General features: G+C 38.8%; 1 protein-coding gene across 1 annotated transcript; it reads left to right on the top strand.

The window, feature by feature from the left end:
- Positions 1–15,188: 15,188 nt before the first annotated feature.
- LOC148011541 ((R)-mandelonitrile beta-glucosyltransferase-like) lies at positions 15,189–19,660 on the top strand. Its single transcript, XM_087670300.1, has 2 exons — positions 15,189–15,887; positions 18,558–19,660. The coding sequence occupies exons 1-2, from the start codon at positions 15,350–15,352 to the stop codon at positions 19,514–19,516; spliced, it is 1,497 nt and encodes a 498-aa protein (XP_087526426.1). The 5' UTR covers positions 15,189–15,349; the 3' UTR covers positions 19,517–19,660.
- Positions 19,661–20,772: the final 1,112 nt, after the last annotated feature.

The following is a 20,772-nucleotide window of genomic DNA, read 5'->3' as shown; positions in this document are numbered from 1 at the left end:
GACATGCACTTCCGCTTATGTGACGTCTCTGGTACGTCTTCAAGCATGCGTAGCTGTAGAAGTGCATTCCAAAAACGCTCTGTATACTGTGGAATAGGCTCACGATCTCACTGTTGAAGTAAATCCCATTGCTTGATAGCCTTCTCATGAAATTGCGGTGGAAGGAAATTTTGCATGAACTTCTTCTTGAAATCTTCCCAAGTAGCAGGACATTCTATGCTCTTGCGGACTACAGTCCACCAAAGTGATGCTCTGTCTATCAGATGATTAGTAACACACTTGATTTTATCTTTTTCGGGATAAGTTTCCTCATGGAAATAGTCATCAAACTGGCTAATGAATGATAAAACAGTCTTTCCTTCTCTTATGCCATTGAAAGTGCGAAACTTGAAACTTCGTTTACTTATCTTGGATTCCTTGCGAATGGTTTGTGCTTCAAGAGTGGCGTCGATGGTACGGCGAATCAAATCTTCAGCTTGAGGTTCTTCTTTATCAGTGGACGCTCTTTGTAGCTTTGTCAATTGCGCTTGCAAGGCTTGCCTAGCTCTTCGCTCTTCTTCCAATTGCAGCATGATAAGATCCAGCTTTTGTTCCATGGTAGGCTCGGGCAGGTCGTCTTCAGCCATAGGATCATCCATATGTGGGGTAGTCATCCTGTAAAACTCAACAAACCTTTCTCTCTCAAAATCAGTTAGCGGGATGAGCGTAGCTCAAATTTGGGGTTACAAGGCTATGTGTTTTTGGGTATTTTCTTCTTCAATTTTCAGAAATTCTGTAATATTTCTGTCTCCGTTTGCTGAAAGTACTTCAACGAACTTGTAGATAGGTAGAACAGCTTGCTGCGAACAACTTTCCAGTTCAGAGTTTTTGCATACGAACAAGTCTTCTATGAGTTTTAAGCACTAGTCAGTTCTGATTTAGTCTGACTTGCAGAGTTGCAGACTTAGCAGACTTGCAGAGTTGTTGACTTGATGGACTTAGGCCGACTTGCAGAACTTGCAGAACTTGATTACTGTCGACTTGCGGAACTTGACTTCAGAAGTGCGAGACCCGGAGTTTGCGAACTTGTCTGCCCAGTGTAACTTGCAAAGAGTTGTGTGACTTAGCTTAATTTGACTTGGTAATTAAGCTTAGTAGCTTAATGGTGGAGTAAACAGGCCGCCGTTTTTTTTCGTGAGGGGGGGGGCCGTTTTTTTCCCCGCGCGGATTTTTCGGGCCTCTCTCTGACGCGCCGAAAAAAAGATTTTGGAGAAGCTTAAGCTTCTCTTAAGCTTTTTAAGCTTTGTAATTAAGCTTTTAATGAAGAGGATTAAGAGCTTTCTCACTGGTTTTCAACGACTTGTTGATGGAGATGATTGCGTGGTCCTCCGCCTGCAGAGCTTGGTCCTTCGCGATCTGACAGTGGAAACAAGGGTTCTTGATCGCCAGAAGTCTGCCTGTATCGACGGTTCGCGATGAGATTGACTGTAGAGGCCGTTTGTTCCTGGAGCTCCGCCTTCGCCCGAGATTGGTAGCGATTGGAAGCTCTTGATCTCTGCTCCGCTCTGATACCACTGGTGCGCAGATCGGTCGCAGATAGCTCACGTGGTGAATCCCGGAAGGTCCCCAAGAACAAAGTACTCTACTTTTTTGCACAAAAACCCATGTAAAAGCATGCACGACAAGAGGCAAGAGACAAATTGGGTTCAATCTCCCCCATGCCTTGTGTGAGTGCTTCACAAAGCATGTATTTTATGTATATTTCCAATCTTCATGCTCAATAATAGCCCAATTACAAAAATATGACAAGCTTTTTAGCTTTTGAGTTTGCTTTCTACAAAAATAGGAAAATAAAGCTAATGGACGGTGCCCATAAAGTCTGGCACGCCCAATCTCAATGTCCAAATAGAAATAACATATCTGGGCGCATAAGCGCATACAAAATAATAATAAATAATCGATGTCTCAATAGACATAACAAAATATAGGCGTGGAGCCTATCAAAATCTAGTCCAAGAGTCGAAAACCCGCTAGACTCCAATGCTTTCCTCCGCCACTGCTGCTATCTCTACACATCAACTGAAGCATTCACAATCGTTAGTAAAATAATACAATTAAACCGACAAAAGTGAATACCTAGCAGTCTTCAGCTACATAAATAAATCAACTGGTTAGAAATAAATCCTAACCTTAATTTATTACGAGTGCGCACTCTAAACCCATAAACGTTTATTAATTTAATATGCATTTTGCGGAATCACCCGCTATGGAATCACCCATGTACACACTAAATTAATGAAACACCCGAAAAGGACAGGCGTCCCCATCAACTTCTCGCACAAAGAATCCTCTTTGTGTATGAGCCCCGGTCATCTAAGTTTACAGAATCCACCGTAAAACCTCACGGAATCCACCGTGGCACGGAATCCACCGTGGAATATGCCTCCTAGCTACATATATGTCTATTGTGTTGCCTTGTGAATGTGTGTCCTCTCTCTCTCTCTCTCTCTCTCTCTCTCTCTCTCTCTCTCTCTCTCAATTTGTATTTTCTCTCCTTTCTTTTTTTTTCTTCTCTCTCATCTTTCTTCACCTCATATGTGTGCATGTGTACACATGTTTGTATATGTGTATGCACATGTGTATATACAGTGCATATATATGTATATGTATAGATTTATGTGTGGATGTGTGTTACATATGTGAGTGTGCATATTTATAAATATGTGTTTTATATATAAGGAGAGAGAGAGAGAAAGAGAGAGAGAGCCACATACAATTTTTCAAAGACTTGCATTTCCCCTTTCCATGATCATATCCTATGTTCAATTAAAAAGAGAAAGAATATGTGTGTGTATGTGTCTATACCTAACACACACACACACACACACACATATAGAAAATAGATATAATCTGCACTCACTCTTCAAGAAAAAACCCTCTTTATTTCTTGAATATCAAACTTCTTCTCCTTGTGCCACATAGGCTTGGGAGCCTTCTAACTGGTTTGGCATCTCTAAGGCAAACCTTTAAATAATATATATAATATTGATTTAGAAGGTTTTATTTTTTAAGAGCATGAATAATGCATACATACATACATACATACATACATACATACATACATACATACATACATACATATATATATATATATATATATATATATATATATATATATATATATATATAAGCCCCATTAGAGATAGGAAATTATATTTTTTTAGAAGAAATGAAAAAAATCACTTTTTGGGGTCATAATCAACCCACCTTGCTAAGGTGGCACTTAAAAGGAGTAGTGGAGTATAAAATAGTATATAACTACCTCCGCAGGGTCCACGCACCACATCTATAAGTATTAAAAATTATAAACTAGTTTAAAAGGTATTCAATGTAAAAAGTGTAAGGTACTCAATGTAAAAAGTGTATATAAAATGAGTATTTCAACTTGTAATATGATTGGGCATCTTTTGAGAGCAAAATTATTTTATAAAAATATAAAAATATTATTTTTAAAAAATAAACATGAGTTGTTGATGTGGCACCTTTAGAAGAGTGTTGGTCACATCTGAAAAAGGCTAGTTATACTAGGGTGAAAAGAAAGGGTGACCCCCCTCCTTTTTAGGTAGGGTCCACCACAAAAAGTAAGGTGGATCCTAGTAATGTAGGGAGGGCTAAGGGATAAAAACGCATGCAATGATAACCATGGAAGAGAGACTAATCCAAGACTAAGGATTCCTAATCAATTTATTACACGTCTCTGAAGGCTAACCCCCAAGGAAATGTACCAACTTTTTAGGTGAAGAAGCTAAGTCTGAAGAGGACTCAATTGCCCATTTTCTCAATGAGTTCACTTTTTTCCCAGATCCCACCTTTATCAATACTTGTAATTATCTTAGATTACTTAGGGTACTACTTAGGATCCTATGCCACAAGAGTACCATGACACCTTTAAAATAATTATTGAAGTCTATATATGCATTATTATGTTTTTCATATAAGCATTGAAACATTTATTGCTAATAATTGGGAATAATAGTATGCACATTCAACGATATTTAAAAATTTTACTGAATGATATTTTGATGCATATATCAATGTTGGTCTAGTAAAAAATTACCTAAGTTAAGAGTTTCTCTCCTTTTTCATTTCGACGTCATCGAGCTTATAGGTATGCCCACAAAACCCTACTATGGTTTTTTTCTCTCTCCTTCTTGTTGCCATTTGAGATAGAAAAATGAATGTAAGGGCAATGTAGATTGCAAATAGTTTTAAATTTTTACTTTTTATTATTTTCACATATTAGAGAGAGTAGGAAGAGAGTAGAGGCTAGCAAAGTGAGGAGAGAGAAAAGAGTAGGAGAGAGAGAGAGAGAGAGAAGAGAAAAGAGTACAAAATAAAGGGTAGAGAGAGGAGAGAGTAAAGAGTAGAGAGAGGAGAGATGAGAGAGGGTAAATATAAGATAGAGAGATGGTAGAAAGATGAGGTAAACAGGGATTAGAGAGAGACAGAGACAGAGACAGAGAGACAGAGAAGAGTAGCAACATAGTAGAGGGTAGATAAAGTAGAGATAGGAAAGAGTGTGAAAGGAGGTAGAGAGAGGAGAGAGGTTGTCAAGGAGAGCACTGAGAGGTAAGAGAAAGAAGAAAAGAAGAGAGAGAAAGAGTAACAAGGAGAGAGAAATACTAGAAAGATAGAAAAGAAGAGAGAGAAGCCATGAAAACTGAGTACAAGCTGTTGATATGAGAGATAGTATTTGTATTATGATAAAAGATACTAAAAAATTACATGTCTCACACCTTTTATACCTATGTTAGTGTGATAAGATATTATTAATAACTCCCTTTCATTAATCTAGTGGCATCAAAGTATACTTTCAAGAATGCCAAGGCTAAGATTATAACATGATAGTACTTGAGGATGGGGATGATGAGGTTGTTGATGAACCAACAGTGAGTGAGCAATCTAAATTTGAAGAGCATGATCAGGATCCGATCTTGATCAGTCTTATGAGGTTGTAGATGGATTTCCATTTGACCTTGGTGGGCATATTTCTTTTGATCCTGGTGGTGGGACAAATTTACCTCTTGCTGCCACTACCCTTTGTTATATTTCCATCGATGCTTGGACAAGTTCAAAGAGCCCCAATACACGTTGTATAAAGGGTACCATTCATGGCAAGGATGTGTTTATCCTAATAGACAACGTAAGTACATACAGTTTTGTGATTAAGTCAATTGTGGACATGTTAGACTACTTTGTCACTGATTTACAAGAACCCATAAGAGTACAAGCAGTTAATGGTGAAGAAAAAATCAGCACTCAAATGTGCCCACAAGTTCCCATATAGTTAACTGAAACTTATGAAGTACAAGTGAATCTAATTGCTTTGGAAATGGGATCCATAGATATTGTACTTGATTATGATTGACTGATGACTTTAGAAAAGATTGCTATGGATTTCTTGCAATTGCATATGGATTTTGTCATTGATGGATAGCCTATCCATCTACAGGGAATCCCAAGTAAATTTGATTTTCAACTTATCACCTTTAAACAATTCAAGAATGAGTACAAGAAGCACTCATAGATTTTTGTATTGCACTTGAAAAAGGAGGTCGAAGATCAGTCCAATAATTTAGCACATCTTGCTTTGAAAGTTCTACTTGAGGAGTAAAGGACTTGTTTGAAGTACCTACTTCATTACCTCCTAAGAGAGCAATGGATCACCCTATTGATTTAGAGCCTCATTCAAAGCCAGTCACAATAAGCCACCCTACAAGCTATGAAATGTGAGTGTGAGAAAGTCGCTAAGAAAATCAATGAGCTTTTATAGATGGGATTTATTGAGCCTAGCTCTTCACCTTATGCATCTCCGCTTTTGTTAGTGAAGAAGAAAGATGGATCCTTCAATATGTATATTGACTACAGGGATCTAAACAAGATCACAGTGAAGAATATGTATCCAATACCTAGAGTTGATGATTTGCTTGATGAGCTCAAGGGGGCTAGATTCTTTATTAAGATTGATTTGAGGTCCAGATATCATCAAATCCATACGTGAGAGGGTGATGAATTTAAGACTGCATTTAGGATTGATCGTGGACTATACCATTTCCTAGTGATGCCATTTGGGCTTATTAATGCTCTAACTACCTTCAAGTATTTGATGAATAAGATTTTGTAGCTTTACCAAGATTGATTTGAGGTCCAGATATCATCAAATCTATATGTGAGAGGGTGATGAACTTAAGACTTCCTTTAGGACTGATCGTGGGCTATACCATTTCTTAGTGATGCTATTTGGTCTTACTAATGCTCCAGCTACCTTCTAGAGTCTGATGAATAAGATTTTGTAGCTTTTCCTCTTTTAGTTTGTCCTAGTCTTCTTTGATGATATATTGATTTACAACAAGTCTTTGCAAGATCATTTATCACGTATGAGGAAAGTTTTTTTATGTGTAGAGACATCAAAGAATTTTTGTCAAGGAAGAGAAGTGCTCTTTCATGTGACTAAAGTGGAGTACTTGGGCCATATTATCAATGAACTAGGGATACAAGCTGACCCTAAGAAGGCGTAGTGTGTCATAGATTGGCCAATACCCACCACCATTACTTCTCTTTGAGGGTCTCTTGGATCTATCGTCATTCTATTGTAGATTCATTAAACATTATGCAGCTGTAGCATCTCCTTTGAATGAGAGGTTGAAGAAGGAAGCTTTCTTTTGGAACACACTTGCAGATAGTGGCTTCAACTAGTTAAAATAATTACTTGCTTCTTCTCCTATTCTAGTATGCCTGGATTTCTCTAGATAATTTACCATATAGTGTGATGCTATTGGTCATGAGCATGGAGTTATTGCCTTTAAAAGCCCTAAATTTACAAATAAAGAGATAGCTATGAATGTCTATGACCAAGAGATATTGGTTATTCTACATGCAATAAAGAAATGGCACCATTATTTGTATGGCAACCAGTTAAGAGTTCAAAGTAATCATAGGGTCCTAAAGCATTTCCTTACTCAATCAAATCTTACCCCTATGCAGCATAGGTGGTAGCTATGTTGCGAAACTATGACTTTGACATCACTTATACAATGAGCAAAGACAATGTGGTATTTTATTCTCTCTCTAGAATGTGGGCATGTTGGGTTTCAGCTATGACTGAGTTATATGGTAACTAGATTGATGAGTTATAGGAAGCCTATCTTTTGGATGATGGCCTCAACCATGTACTTCAGAAATTACAGCAAGGTCTTATGGAGGAAAAATCACATTATCAACTTAAAAATAGCCTCATTTGGCTTAATGGTAGGATTGTTATTCCCTCTACTTCTTCTTTTAGGCTGAAAATTATTGAGGAGTTATATTCTTCACCCACAGTTGGACACTTTGGACTATTTAAGACCTATGATAAAATTAGCAAGAGCTTTGATGATTGGAATGGATTGTGAAGGGATGTTAAGGATTATGTTATAAAATGTATGCCTTCTTACAAAAACAAGGATAGTATCCGTAAGCCAAGTGGTTTGTTGTAGCCATTGCCTGTTCCAAAAGGAAAATGGGCACATATTACCATGGACTTCATTACTAGTCTACCTATTACCAAAAAGGATTTGAATAGCATTTATGTGGTAGTGGACGGACAAATTCACTAAGGCAGCCCATTTTATTCCTACTAAGACTCAGTTTACTGCTTCACAAGTGGCTAGTCAGTTCATGGAGCAAATCTTTAGATTGCATGGATTACTGCAGCTGATTGTGCATGATAGAGATACCAAGTTCATGAGTAACTTTTGGCATGTAGTATTCAACTCCATTTGTACTAAATTGGATCCTTCTATAGCCTATCAACCACCACAGATAGATGGTCGGACATAAAGGGTTAATAAGTGGTTGGATACTTATCTTAGCCAATTTTGTCACAAAGTACATCATACGTGGGATTCATGGTTATATTTGGTTGAGTTTGCTTATAATAACTCTACTCATGCTAGCATTGGAGTTTTATCCTTTGAGGCTATGCATGGCTATAAGATACCCTTATCCATAGTTACTTTTAGTGAGAAGATTAACCATCATGGAAAGGAGGAATTGGAAAGAATGTAGGCCCTTCTTCAACAGTTCTAAGAGGGAGATTTAGTTCTCTTGAAATTATCCTAGTCTCAATATTCTACTCTAAAGGATGGCTCTAGCAACAAACTTGCTCACAAGTTCTATAGGCGCTATAGGATCTTGAAGCATATTGGAGGCTTGGCATATCCATTTGAACTTCCTTCTTCCACTAAGATTCATAATGTATTTCATCTTAGTCAGCTCAAATTATGGCACTTGGGTGAAAATAGTTGATGAGCTACCTCCTATAAATGAAAAACAACTTATTCAGTACATTTTTTAGGAGGTCATAAGTCAACGTGAAAAGGAGCTTCATTGTCATTCCATCATTGAGTATTTGATTAAGTGGAAGGGTTTACCACTTAAGGAAGCTTCTTGGAGGCCAGTGTCCATTTTGGATGATTTTCCCTTTCTATGGGATGCATTGGTGGTGACTAAGACATAGTCACAGGGGAGTTAGTTGTACTTCAAACAGAGTCTAAACAGTAGTCTATTTTAGAACAAAATTTATATTTCTTAGTTTTCAGAATACAGCCACCTACATAGGATCAAAATACTCTCAGTAGCTACATTTTGATATGTGCCATGTCCTATTTGGATACTTTTATCAAAAGTTATGGCAGCTTTCTTCAGCATGCCTTGTTTTTTACAGCAAGTTGTCTGCTCTTTATAGACGCTATTTCTTGAAGATTTGAAAGTGTCAATTCCTTTTGAAGACATCCAAATTATGTATATAGCATAGGCTTTTCTTTATGTCTTCATTTCAACAAATAACTCTTCACTATTTGATTCCTATCACATCTTTTATATAGCTAAAATCAGAGTAGTACTTTGTTTCATCCATCCTTCTTTGCCATTGTAACTTTGTTTTTATGGGCCAAAACTTTTGAGCATGGATGGATTGTAAGAATAGTTTTCATCACATTTTAAGCATAGACCCTATTCTTTTCTTTCCTTGAAATATCCATAGGGATAAACTTGGCATTATTTGCTGAATTATTTCAGGGTCTATTGTCACCTTGCCTACTTTATGGTTGATTGTGCTTAACTTCAAGCACTTTGATGTATTAAGGCATTGATAGTAGGGTATGTAGGGACTTTTGGACTACTTAATGAATTATTGGAACCTCCATAATTTCCACCAAAGTTACCTTGTTTAGCAACAACCCTTTGCTGTCCAAAAGAAGCTTGTATAGGAATGTCCTTCCTATACTTACGAGCATACCTCTCAGCTAGCTCAATTGCATGGAATATTGTGGCGAGATTTTGGGCCATAATATTAGCTAACAAATTAGGCTTCAAACCATAGATATACTTATGCAACTTCGCACCATTGCTCACATTCTCTACATACATTGTAAGATTCAAAAATTGATTTGTATAACTGATAGGCTTCTTTGGTCCAAGTGATACCATCTTCTTACCAACTTTTCTTTCTCAATGGGTTATACAAACACTTGAGCTATCTTAGCTTTGAATTCTTCCCAACTATCAACATGTTGATTTTCCCTCTTTATATACCTCCACCATGTATGAGCAAAGCCCTCAAGGTGAAGAGTAGAAAAGTGAATCTTTTGGTCATCTGATCTAGGAAAAATATCAATGTAAGACTCTAACTTCAAAGTCCACTCCTCCAAATAATCAGCTAGTGATGATGAATGACCACTATATTTGGTTAACACAATCTTATCACAGAGTTCCCTCTCAACAAAGCCTTGTTGTCCATTAGTTACATAGGACTACATGTCCATGTAACTACCATTGGGGTTTGAAAGATTAAAGGTACTCCTATGATAGTTGGTTTGCAACTTGTGTGGAGGGACAGGTGGCTGATTTCTAATGGTTTGAGGATTTGACCCACGAATGCTCACAATAGGCTCATCATCTCTAAAATAAGTCTCACCAATCTCATAAGAGCTATGCGATATCCCTTTTTTCCAATAATACCTGTTTGAGGATCATTGTTTGATGGCTGAAAGGATTGTTTATCTCTACTCTCTTTGTCTACCATTTATACTACCACAACCATAGAAATCTAAGTGTTAAGTTTGTCCAAAGAATCCCTATAAGAATAAGCAAACTTCTCCAAATAATCCTTGGTAGATTGTGCCATATACTCCATGACTTCCTTGGTCTACATGTTTAATTGAACCAACCATTCAACCACCTAATCCAATTTAGAAACCAATTCCATGTGTCTGATGGAATGTCTAGTCTCATGGTTACAAAGAGTGGCATTTAGAGTACTATGAGTGCCATGTTCTTGTGAATCTTCATCACCTTGACATGCCTTAGGTATTTTTTCACATGCTTCCCTAATTTGTTGTTGAACATCACCATTATTCTTGTTCTTTCCCTTGTTTCCAACCATTTCTGCTCACTAGTATAGTGCAATCCTACTAGACCCCATGTTACAAAAATGGCCATAACTTTTAACACTAATATCAAAATCAATAAATTTTTAATGGAAATTGAAGCCCAAAAATAGCTCTTTAGGATGAGCTTTAACACTCAATTTCAAAATCAAAATAAAATATTCTAGGAATATTATTTTACTATTGTCCAAAATAGTCCTTCACCTTGTAAAAACATTTTTTTAGTATATCCACCTCTCCTCAGTCAAAGGTAAGGTCTTCCAACCCTATGCTACCCTATGTATGACTTGGAGCTGAATAAGACCTGCGATACCCTGTAGAGGTCCTAATACTTCTCTGAATTACTCTATAACACCTATAAATAAGTAAAAAGCCTTCCAAGAATGGTCCCAATTAACTATTTAAGTGTAATATCTTGTAAGGACATGTAACCAATCTGAAATGACCTATAAAAATTTGTAAATGACTATAAATTCATCCAAATGAAGGTCCAAATACCATGTTTCCAATGAATGCACTTGACCCTTGCTCTAGGGAGTATAATGGTTGAAATTTCTCCTGTAGCAAACTTGTAATAACTTGTATAATCTATGTGGCTGATCAGTGGAGTTCCAAACAATGCTATCTAGTTGAGATCTTTAGGTCTTCGATGACTCCATAGGCTCCCTGCATGGGCTCCAAATCACCGGGAGGTGGGAAAAGTTGCACTTGGGTCAATTCATTGCAGCTGTTTGGGGTCTTTAATAGTAGGGGAGGATCACCTCTTTATTATCTCACTATCTTTTTCCCTCGGTGGGAATATCAACATGGCAATAGCATTCTAATTAATCAATTAAGGATGAAATGCATGAGTAAAAATTTCTTTTAGCCTTCAATCATATGTATGATTGATCAATAAAAGATTAGAATGAAGAAATAAGTGTTAGCTGAGGGTCTTATCAATGCAATTTAGTGACTTAATGATTGCTAGTACTTACCCTTTATAATATTTCAATCTTGGGTAAAGAAAATCATACAACCAAATCAGGGTTATGCATCAAGACATTGTAAATGGCACCCATGATGAAATAGGACTTAAATGAATGCTAAAATTCAATGAATTAAGATCTAATTGATGAGAAGAGCACTATCTCTGATCTATTGATAAATTCAAAGAATTCATTGATCAATAATCTCCCATCAACAAGTGAAAAATCTTAAAAGCAAGTGGGTATTGAGAGATTTCAGAGATTAATAAGTGAAATACATTGATCAAGCTTGAAGAAGATGGTCGATGCAAGCTTTAGTCCAATATTTAAAGAAACTTTCATAATTCACCATGAATCCATCATGAAGCTCCAATAATCCATACAATTAGTCCACACATGCTTGAATAAGATTAAATTCATGAAGAATCAATATCTTGAGCTTGCTTGAACACTTTAATGTTGAGGATTCAAGCTTCTTAAAGAAAATCCCCAAAATATGTCTCCAATATGAGCTTCAAGAGGCTCAATATAAGGAAATATTTGAAATGCTTTGCGAATGCTTCAATCTTGAAGCCTATCCTGCTCCAAAATGGTGGTAGAGAAGCCTTGAAGGTCGGAAAGAGCCAAATATTAAAGAAATTGAAGGTTCCATGTCTGTGGTTATAGCTGCCCTACTATGTTTTAGGGTTTTCAGAGGTCCTTGAGCATAAGATGAAGAAGAAGGCTGAAGATCACTTGCAAAGGGTTGGCAATGGCTGCTGGAAGCTTAATAAGGGCTAGAATTAGAGAGGCAAGAGATGTAGATCACTGATTAGACTAGGGCAAGTAGTGCATCTTATACCAAAATATTTCAGGCCTATTCTTGGGGTCAAGCTGAGTACTACCTATCTGGTGCTCTACTTACTCCTAAGAGAGAAAGACTAGAAAGATAGAAAATAAGAGAGAGAAGACATGAAAGTTGAGTACAAGCAAGTGAGGTGAGAGACAGTAATTGTATTATGATAAAATATGCCAAAAATTACATGTCTCGTACCTTTTATACTTATATCATGTGACAAGATATTATTAATAACTTTATTTCACTAACACATGTATTCCCAGCTTCTTACAAAGGCAAAGGAAAAGAGTAGGAAGAGAGAGGGTAACTACAGGTATAGAGGATGGTAAATATAGGTGTAGAGAGAGAGACAGAGGATAGAAATAGACAAGAGAAAAAACTAGGGAGAGAGTAAGGAGAGTAGAGAGTAGAGAGTAGAGAGTAGAGAGTAGAGAGAGGAGAGAGGAGAGAGTAGAGGGTAGAGAGAGAGAGAGAGAAGGTACAAAAAAGTGGGGATAGAGAGAGAGAGAGTAAGAGAGAGGGTAGAAAAAGGAGAGAAGGGAGAGGGAGAGGGAGAGAGAGGAGATACATAGAGGATAAGAGAGAGTAAAGGGTAGAGACTGAAGAAAGGAGAAAGTAGAAACATGTAAGATATTAAAATATGAGAGAGAGAGAGAGAGAGAGAATAGAGAAAAGATAGAGAGGATATCAAACAAGTAATCCAAAATTGACAAGATAGTAAACGTGGGCAGCATGGATCTAGCCCCACAAGGGGCCAATTCCCTCCTAAATATTTTTTTTCCTCTATAATCATCGGTGTTTATTTCTGCGGACAGAATGTGCATCGGTATTTCATCAAAATATTCATATAATGATGAGTATTTCGTCAAGTATTTCAATGCATATACAAATATAGATAGACCAAAGCTCTTAGTGGCACTTATTTCATGGTGGGGCCTGACATTTTACAATGATTTTGCATGTATTTCCATCTTCTCTTTCGTGTAAAAAATTACACGACACAGCGAACAGAATCTGAGAAAGAGATAAAGAGTACACAACAGATAAGAGGAGAATAACAAAATTTCTTTATCTCCAAACAACTAACACAAAGATGGCTCTACCCACCCGTGCGCTTCCACTGTGAAGCTTAGATGGCGATCTAGACAGAAGATAGGTGAAGAGCTTAAGGCTAGCTGGAACAACTCTGACTGGGTGAAAGATGGATCGTTGATGGCTGTGAAGGGGTTTAGCTTTTATAGCTTGTGAAGGGGGTCATGATGGATGACCTTCCATATGCACCTATGTTTGTTAACCTTCCATGTGCCCATGTGTCTGTTGACCTTCCATATGCACATGTGTCTATTGACCTTCCATGTGTCCATGTGTCTGTTGACCTTCCATATGCACATGTGTCTGTTGACCTTCCATGTGCACCTCCACTAGTTGGCCAGGGAATATTCCCTTTACCATTGGCTAGGGCCCCTAATAACTCTCTTACCCCGCAACTCGATGCAATGTGCCTCGAGTTGCTACCAACTTAACTACTCTGTCTAACCCAAAGATTAGACCCACAATGGTCACCTTTTTGCCATCCGGTCACATAGACCTCATCTGACATGCAAGTCAGGATGACTCAACCAATGTCCGGGCTCACATATGGCTTCTCCTCATAATGGGGGCACCTCTACCTCTATGGCCTCTATGAGGCCATTTGATGACTTCTTTGATGCAGAAAAAGAGATAGACAATTATGTATAGGAGAGTGGATGCCACAAGAAATAAGATGACGCTTACACAACAAGATTAGAGAATGGAAGCAAACATTGAGGGTTATAGCTTCTCAAGTGAATGTGTTTAATTGTTTTAGAGGAGATCATAATGTGATGATAATTTTAGAGGAGGTATGTTCTAGAGGAGGGAGGAGGGATGGACGACTCTAAATAATGTGTAAGAGATCATTAGAGTGTGGAATAACTTCATTAATGAAAAGAGCAAACACACACACACACACACACACAAAGACACAGGGAGGGGGATGTGTGCCTCATTAATCCTTCCTCTGCATCTCATGCATAACTGGGCAAGCAAAATAGAGGTAGCAATACTAAGAAGAGCTCCAAGAATAGAGGTGCTAAAGTATGATTTTCAATCAAAAGAGGCCTTTGGATTATCTAATATGCAAATAAAGGACATCATTGTGGGCTTGGGGTTATTATATGGATGCTATGTAGGGTCATTTTTGGTATATGAAATCAATCAGTTATAACCTACTATAGACTATAGATGCTTCATATGCCTAAGTAAAAAAATGGTATTTGTGTAGCTTCCCTATCATTTGGGGCTTTTGAATTGAAACCTAAGAGAAGGATTCAATTTTTAGACCTACTTGAGGGGGACTATGTTACACACACAAAGAAGAAAAAGTAAAGATAGAAAGCAATATATTCAAGCTTCAATTTTCGAGCTTGTGAATTGTGCCATTTGTCAACAGTTCAAATTGTGGACAGGGTAAAGGGACTAATAGAGTGTCATCTAACTATCCTCCCTTATAACTTTTTTTTCCAAGTGAGTCTCATAAATATTTTTTGCAACCAAGCTATTTATATCATATGGACCTTTTTAAAAAAAGTATCCAAGTATTTTAATATTTTTATCAAATAGTCTTAATTATAAATGAAAGATTCATAAAAAAATAACAGTGAAAGGCTAATATAGTGACACTCAAGGATGCATTGCTTTAAGGTTTTATAAAATCCAAAATGTAAAAAGTTTACACAGCTCTATTGACGCATATAAAACTCGTTTATAATTTGAAACTTTTTAAATTATAGTGTTAAGTAGTTTGAAAAACCGCATCTTTGTTATAAAACTGTCACTAAGGTGGGTGCATTTTCTTTTCGAGAGGCGTCACTTCATTGACCCCTTTACCCTCTTTACAGCGGGAAGCGGCTTGCCAGTAGGCGATGATACAATATAACTGTCTTCGGCTCTGGAGTTTGGACGACTTGTTCTTCTTCTTCTTCTTCTTGTGGTGAGTGAACAAGTGGTCGGTAGTGGCGTAATATCCGCTGATCCTTGCAGTGGATAGATTGGTCATGGAGGCCGATATTGGAAGTATAAGTAGCTGCAGGACGACGTCGTGTACAGCACTACACAAGCGTCGGCCGGGCCATGCGCTGGCAATAGCGTGCCCGGCGCAAGGCCACATCAGCCCCATGATGCAGCTGTCGGTGAGGCTGGCGATGGAGGGATTCACGGTGACGTTCGTCAACACGCAGCACAACATCGCGCGCCTGCGGGAGACGGAGGCGGCCCTGCGGGGGCGGCTGGGCCTGGACATCCGGCTGGCGGAGCTGGTGGACGGCAGGCCCGACGGCAGCACCAGCGGCGAGGACGTGACCGTGGAGGTGGGCGAGGCCTTCTCGAAGCTGGGCCCGGCCCTGGAGAGCCTCATCGAGAGCCGCCTCCTGCAGGGCGACCCGCCCTTGTCCCTCATGATCTCCGACTTCTTCCTTCTGTTCACGCAGGACGTGGCCACCAAATTCGGCCTCCCGAGACTCGCCTTGTGGACCGGCTCCGCGGGCACCCTCGCCTCCATGATGGCCGTCAAGCAAGGCTTCCGTGCCCCTCGCGGTAAGCAGCTTTCCCCTTGCCACTTGCCCGCACCGCGCATGTTGCTTTGCTACCCATCACAGTGCCTATTTTGATTTATTCACAACTTGAACCTTTTAGACAAGTCCCCCCTCCCTTGAATTTCCACACTCTGAATCACACCACCATCATCGTGAGCTTCTTCAGGGGAGGGACCACATCTCTCGCTAGGTATCCGGTGCCTCCCTTGTGGAGAAGCTCACGATATTGAACACTAAATGCACAAACATAGGAAAACCCCTCTTTTCCTTTCCCACATCGAATTTTGTCCAAAAGTTCTTCTCTTAGTGTTTGTGTATTTTGCAATTATTGCCATTGTGTACAAAGATGGTAAATCGATGATGACTATGAAAAATGGTAAATGAACGGTGACTCTTTCAGTAAGAAGCCGATTGTGACGGGGTTCCAAAGAGGATTCCCTATTGTGAAGAGGATGCCAACAAAGGAAACATCTTGGAGATAGTACGGTGAAAAAGAAGTGAAATATACTGAGAACATGCTCTTATGTGAAAAACCCTAGGAATATGCTAAGAATTTTGAAGGCATCGCTTTTGTCTCCAAAAATATATTATGTGGATGTATGGCTGTGGAGGCCTAGGAGAGTTCCATATGGAGGGAGAGACCTATAGTTGCAAAAACTATCATCTTCATAGTGCAACCCAGTCATATTCCAGAAAGGAAGGGTTCCTTTCTTAAAGCTTTTGAAGTCATATTCCAGAAAGTAAGGGTTCCTTTCTTAAAGCTTTTGAAGTCATTTCTGTTGGAAAAGGACTACATTATATAGCTTTCTTCTTGGAGCTAGAAGGGTAGCAAAAAAGACCTATGCTTGAATGTGACATACAATACAAAAGAAAGGAGCTTTTTAAAAAAAACTTAAAAGAGATTATAGTATCAAGCAAGTCTTATAAGACGGCGTCAAGTCAAAAAAGAGTTCCACATGAAGGAAAAGACCTTACATGCTATTTTCATATGAAAATGAATATATCATTTACTTCTACCCTTGGAGTGTAGCAAAGCTTTAACTCAGAAAGTAAGGAGTCCTTTCTTAAATCTTTTGAAATCATCCATGTTGGAAAAAGACTACATTATATAGCTTTCTTCTTAGAGTTAGAAGGGTAGCAAAAAAGGACCTATGCTTGAATGTGACATACAATACAAGAAAGGAGCTCTTTTTTAAAACTTAAAAGAGATTATAGTGTCAAGCAAGTCTTATAAGAAGACGTCAAGTCCTACGACCTTATATGCTATATTCATATGAAAATGAATATATCATATACATCTACCCTTGAAGTGTAGCAAAGCTTTAACTCGATTGTGGGGGTTGAAAATTGCATTCTTATGTTTTCTCCCTTTCCATGTGATAGAAATAACTCCACAAAGATGGATTGTGCTAAATTAGTACATTGCTTCCTTTAATGTACTTGAAATATGTTTTTCTAAAAAGGTGGCATCAATATGCTTGTAAGGGTTTTGGTAGAAACTAAACTATTGGAATCCTTTGATGTATATATGAAAGGTTTCATTGACTTTCACTTGAGAAGTGTGAGACCTCATAGAGTGACCTTGATTTTAAGATCACTCCATCAACTAGTACCATTGACATGCATGTGGTATCATCTATAGGTTGATGGCCATCCTTCCCTCTAAATGTTAGCACATTACTTGCCTTTGGACCTCCCTTGAACACTCTCATTGACTAGTCTATAAAGTTGAGTTGGCATGTTCATTGAACTAGAAGTGTCAATACTTTCTTTTGATAGAAATGACGTGAAGAAGGGAGAGTCAACATATACATGTTTTCCACTTTCATAAACCAAATGGTGAGCACTATATGTTGGATGTCATGAGACCTTTTGTTAAAGGAGCTTAGGTCCACATCTTTTTGTGGTTGATATTATTTACCAATTATAACCTAGTTGTGAATCATTGGAGATCTAGTGGCCTCCAAGACATGCATGAAAAGTGGTAATTATAGCCAATACATTGGTGAGCAACGTGGTCATATATCCTTTGTTTGGGTTTGAAAAAATCATGTATCTATCTTTATAAAAGAACAAAAGGCCTTTCTAACTTGCTTCTAGGTAGGCCTTTGTTTTTGCTTTTCTTTTTGGTGAGGTTTCCTTAAGAAACGTTGTTTTTAAAATTCTCAATGAGGATAGTATTGCCATCTCTATCATTTCTTCATTAGTGTATTGAGAAAATATTTGTCATACACATAAAGTGAATCTTTCTCTACTTGCTTGTGCATGTCTCCCTAGTTTATTCATGATATTCTCTCTCTCTCTCTCTCTCTCTCTCTCTCTCTCTCTCACACACACACACACACACACACACATTGAGAAATGTAAAGCATAGATATAGGTTATCAAGACATATCCATAAGTCTTGATATGACAAAAAGCTCACTTTAAGTTTGCTTTAAGGAGCTTAGCAACAAGCTGAAATGTGGGGGACTTAAAACAATGAATGAGCACATGTGAAATATGTCAACATTGTCCATACTCAATTATCAGATTCTCATGTATTGCTCCTCATATTAGCCCAAGTATCACTTGCACAATTGTGCAATAATCCACGTGTTGCTCAAAGTCTCTTTCTACGTTAGCGTAAAGAAAGTCACAAATCTCATTGTAGACTGTGGGTGTGTTACAGAGGCGACTAAGGAAAACCCCAACAAGCTCATCGATTGGATACCAGGTGTGCCAGTCCTCAGAGTGGACGAGTTCAACACGTACCTCCAATCGGACGACCCCACCAACTTCATGTTCGAAAATTTCATCCAGCCCTGCCGGCGGGTCCACGAGCCCACGTGGTTGGCCATCAACACCTTCGACGCCCTGGAGGCCGCCTCGCTGGACGCCATCCGCTCCAAGGAGAGGCCTGACATGTGGACAATAGGGCCCGTGCTGCCGGCCTCCTCCTTCGAGGAGGCAGGGGTCGACGAGATCTACCCCACGGGGACGCTGTGGCCGGAGGAGCACACGTGTATGGAATGGCTGGACAAGCAGGAGGATGAGTCAGTGCTGTACGTGTCGTTCGGGAGCATCACCGTCTTGACAGCTCAGCAACTTGCTGCGCTGGCGGCAGGGCTGGAGATGGCAGGTCAGCCGTTGCTGTGGGTGGTAAGGCCGGATTTGATGTGCGGCGAGAATGCGATCTTTCCGGAAGGGTATCTGGAGAGGATGCAAAACAAGGGGCGGGCGTGCTTCGTGGCTTGGGCCCCGCAACTGCGTGTGCTGGCCCACAGGGCGGTGGGCGGCTTCCTCACGCACTGCGGCTGGAACTCCACTCTGGAGAGCCTGGCGTCGGGCGTGCCCATGCTGGGGTGGCCCCAGTTCTCCGACCAGATGCTCAACAGTCGTTGCTGCGTCGACAAATGGAAAATCGGGCTAGATTTCGAACCTGTGGGTAGGGACGGGGTCGTCCCGAAAGAGGAAATCGAAGGCAAGGTCCGAGCCCTAATGCAAGGCCTCTCTTCGCAGCAACTCAAGGCATCCGCCGCCACGTGGAAACAAGCCGTCCGCCTTGCCGTCCGGCCCAATGGTTCCTCCAGCCGTAACTGGACGGGGCTTGTTAAGGCTATATTATCCCATACAGCCCACCCCTTGTAATTATTTAAAGAATATTCTTCCTTATGCCAGAAGATGTTTATTATTATTAGTCATGTTTGATCTTGGGATGCTACATTTACAATATTCTTCAGGGCACATTGTTTTTCACTTTTTAGTATCTTAAAGGCTTCCAAATGAAATTTACTTCTAAGCTTGCTTTACTCTCTCAGGCTTCTATCACAATATGGAATAGATTCTAAAACTTAAGGACAAATGTTGAGATGGTTTTTACCAAGCGTATAAGCTCTTAGCTTTGAGCTTGATTATTCATTTCAAGGAAAAGTGTGATGGGCTTGTGCATGGCTTGAATTTGAAGGTTACAATATATTTCAAGGGTGTCTTTATCCTTCACAAAGGTAGAAATAAAAATTCCCTTTAGTTTATACTTGGGATAAGAAGAGTACTGTACACCATCTCATACTAGATCTCTAAATAGATTAGCTATATTTGAGCTTAAAGCAAACAAAATTTTTAGTGATGTAGGTAAATTCCCTTTCTTTTTTAAAGTTACACCCACAAGACATCATACTCTCATAGTGATAAGAAATTTGCTCCTCAATTCTTCTAGATAAATCCAATCAAGTGTCTTACATTTGGAAAGATAGCCAAGAATTGAGAAGAGTGATTGTAACGCAATATCAACATATGTTTAACTAGGTCAAAAGGGAAGGCCAATTATATCTATCAATAGGGAACAAGAGAAATCTGACATATCTAAGCATTAGGAAAAGTATGGAATTAAAAAGGACCTCATAAGAAATTGATTAGGAAACCTTAATCATGGATTAGTCTCTCTTCCATGGTTATCATTGGATGTCTTTTTGTCCCCTAGCTCCCTTATAGGCTCCACCCTACTTTTTATGGTGAACGCCACCTAGAAAGAAGGGGTCCTCCTCTTGTTTTCACCCTAGTAACTACAATTTTTCATCTTCTAAGAGGACCCATCACTCTTCCAAAAGGGCCACATTAGCAATCAAATTTATTTTTGTTCTAAAAGTAACTTTTTTTATATTTTTCACATTTAAAAAATGTACTAGTAAATCAAAATACTCATTTTTACACACTTTTTTGCATTAAATTATCTTTCAATTATTTTACATTTTTAGTAGCCCTACATGTAGTGTCTGCGTTCCTTTAGCCTTCAAAAAGTGCCACATCAACATGTTGAATTTATTTTTACCCCAAAAAATGAATATCACAAAAATTTCAAGGAATAAATATATTTTCTCTCAAAAGATACCCAATCATATTGCAAG

Source organism: Lygodium microphyllum, chromosome 28, assembly GCF_053477565.2.
Source record: "Lygodium microphyllum isolate KBCC chromosome 28, Lygodium_microphyllum_v1.1.10, whole genome shotgun sequence".
Taxonomy (NCBI): domain Eukaryota; kingdom Viridiplantae; phylum Streptophyta; class Polypodiopsida; order Schizaeales; family Lygodiaceae; genus Lygodium; species Lygodium microphyllum.
The sequence above is the reverse complement of the archived record's forward strand: the minus strand, read 5'-3'. Positions and strand labels throughout refer to the sequence as shown.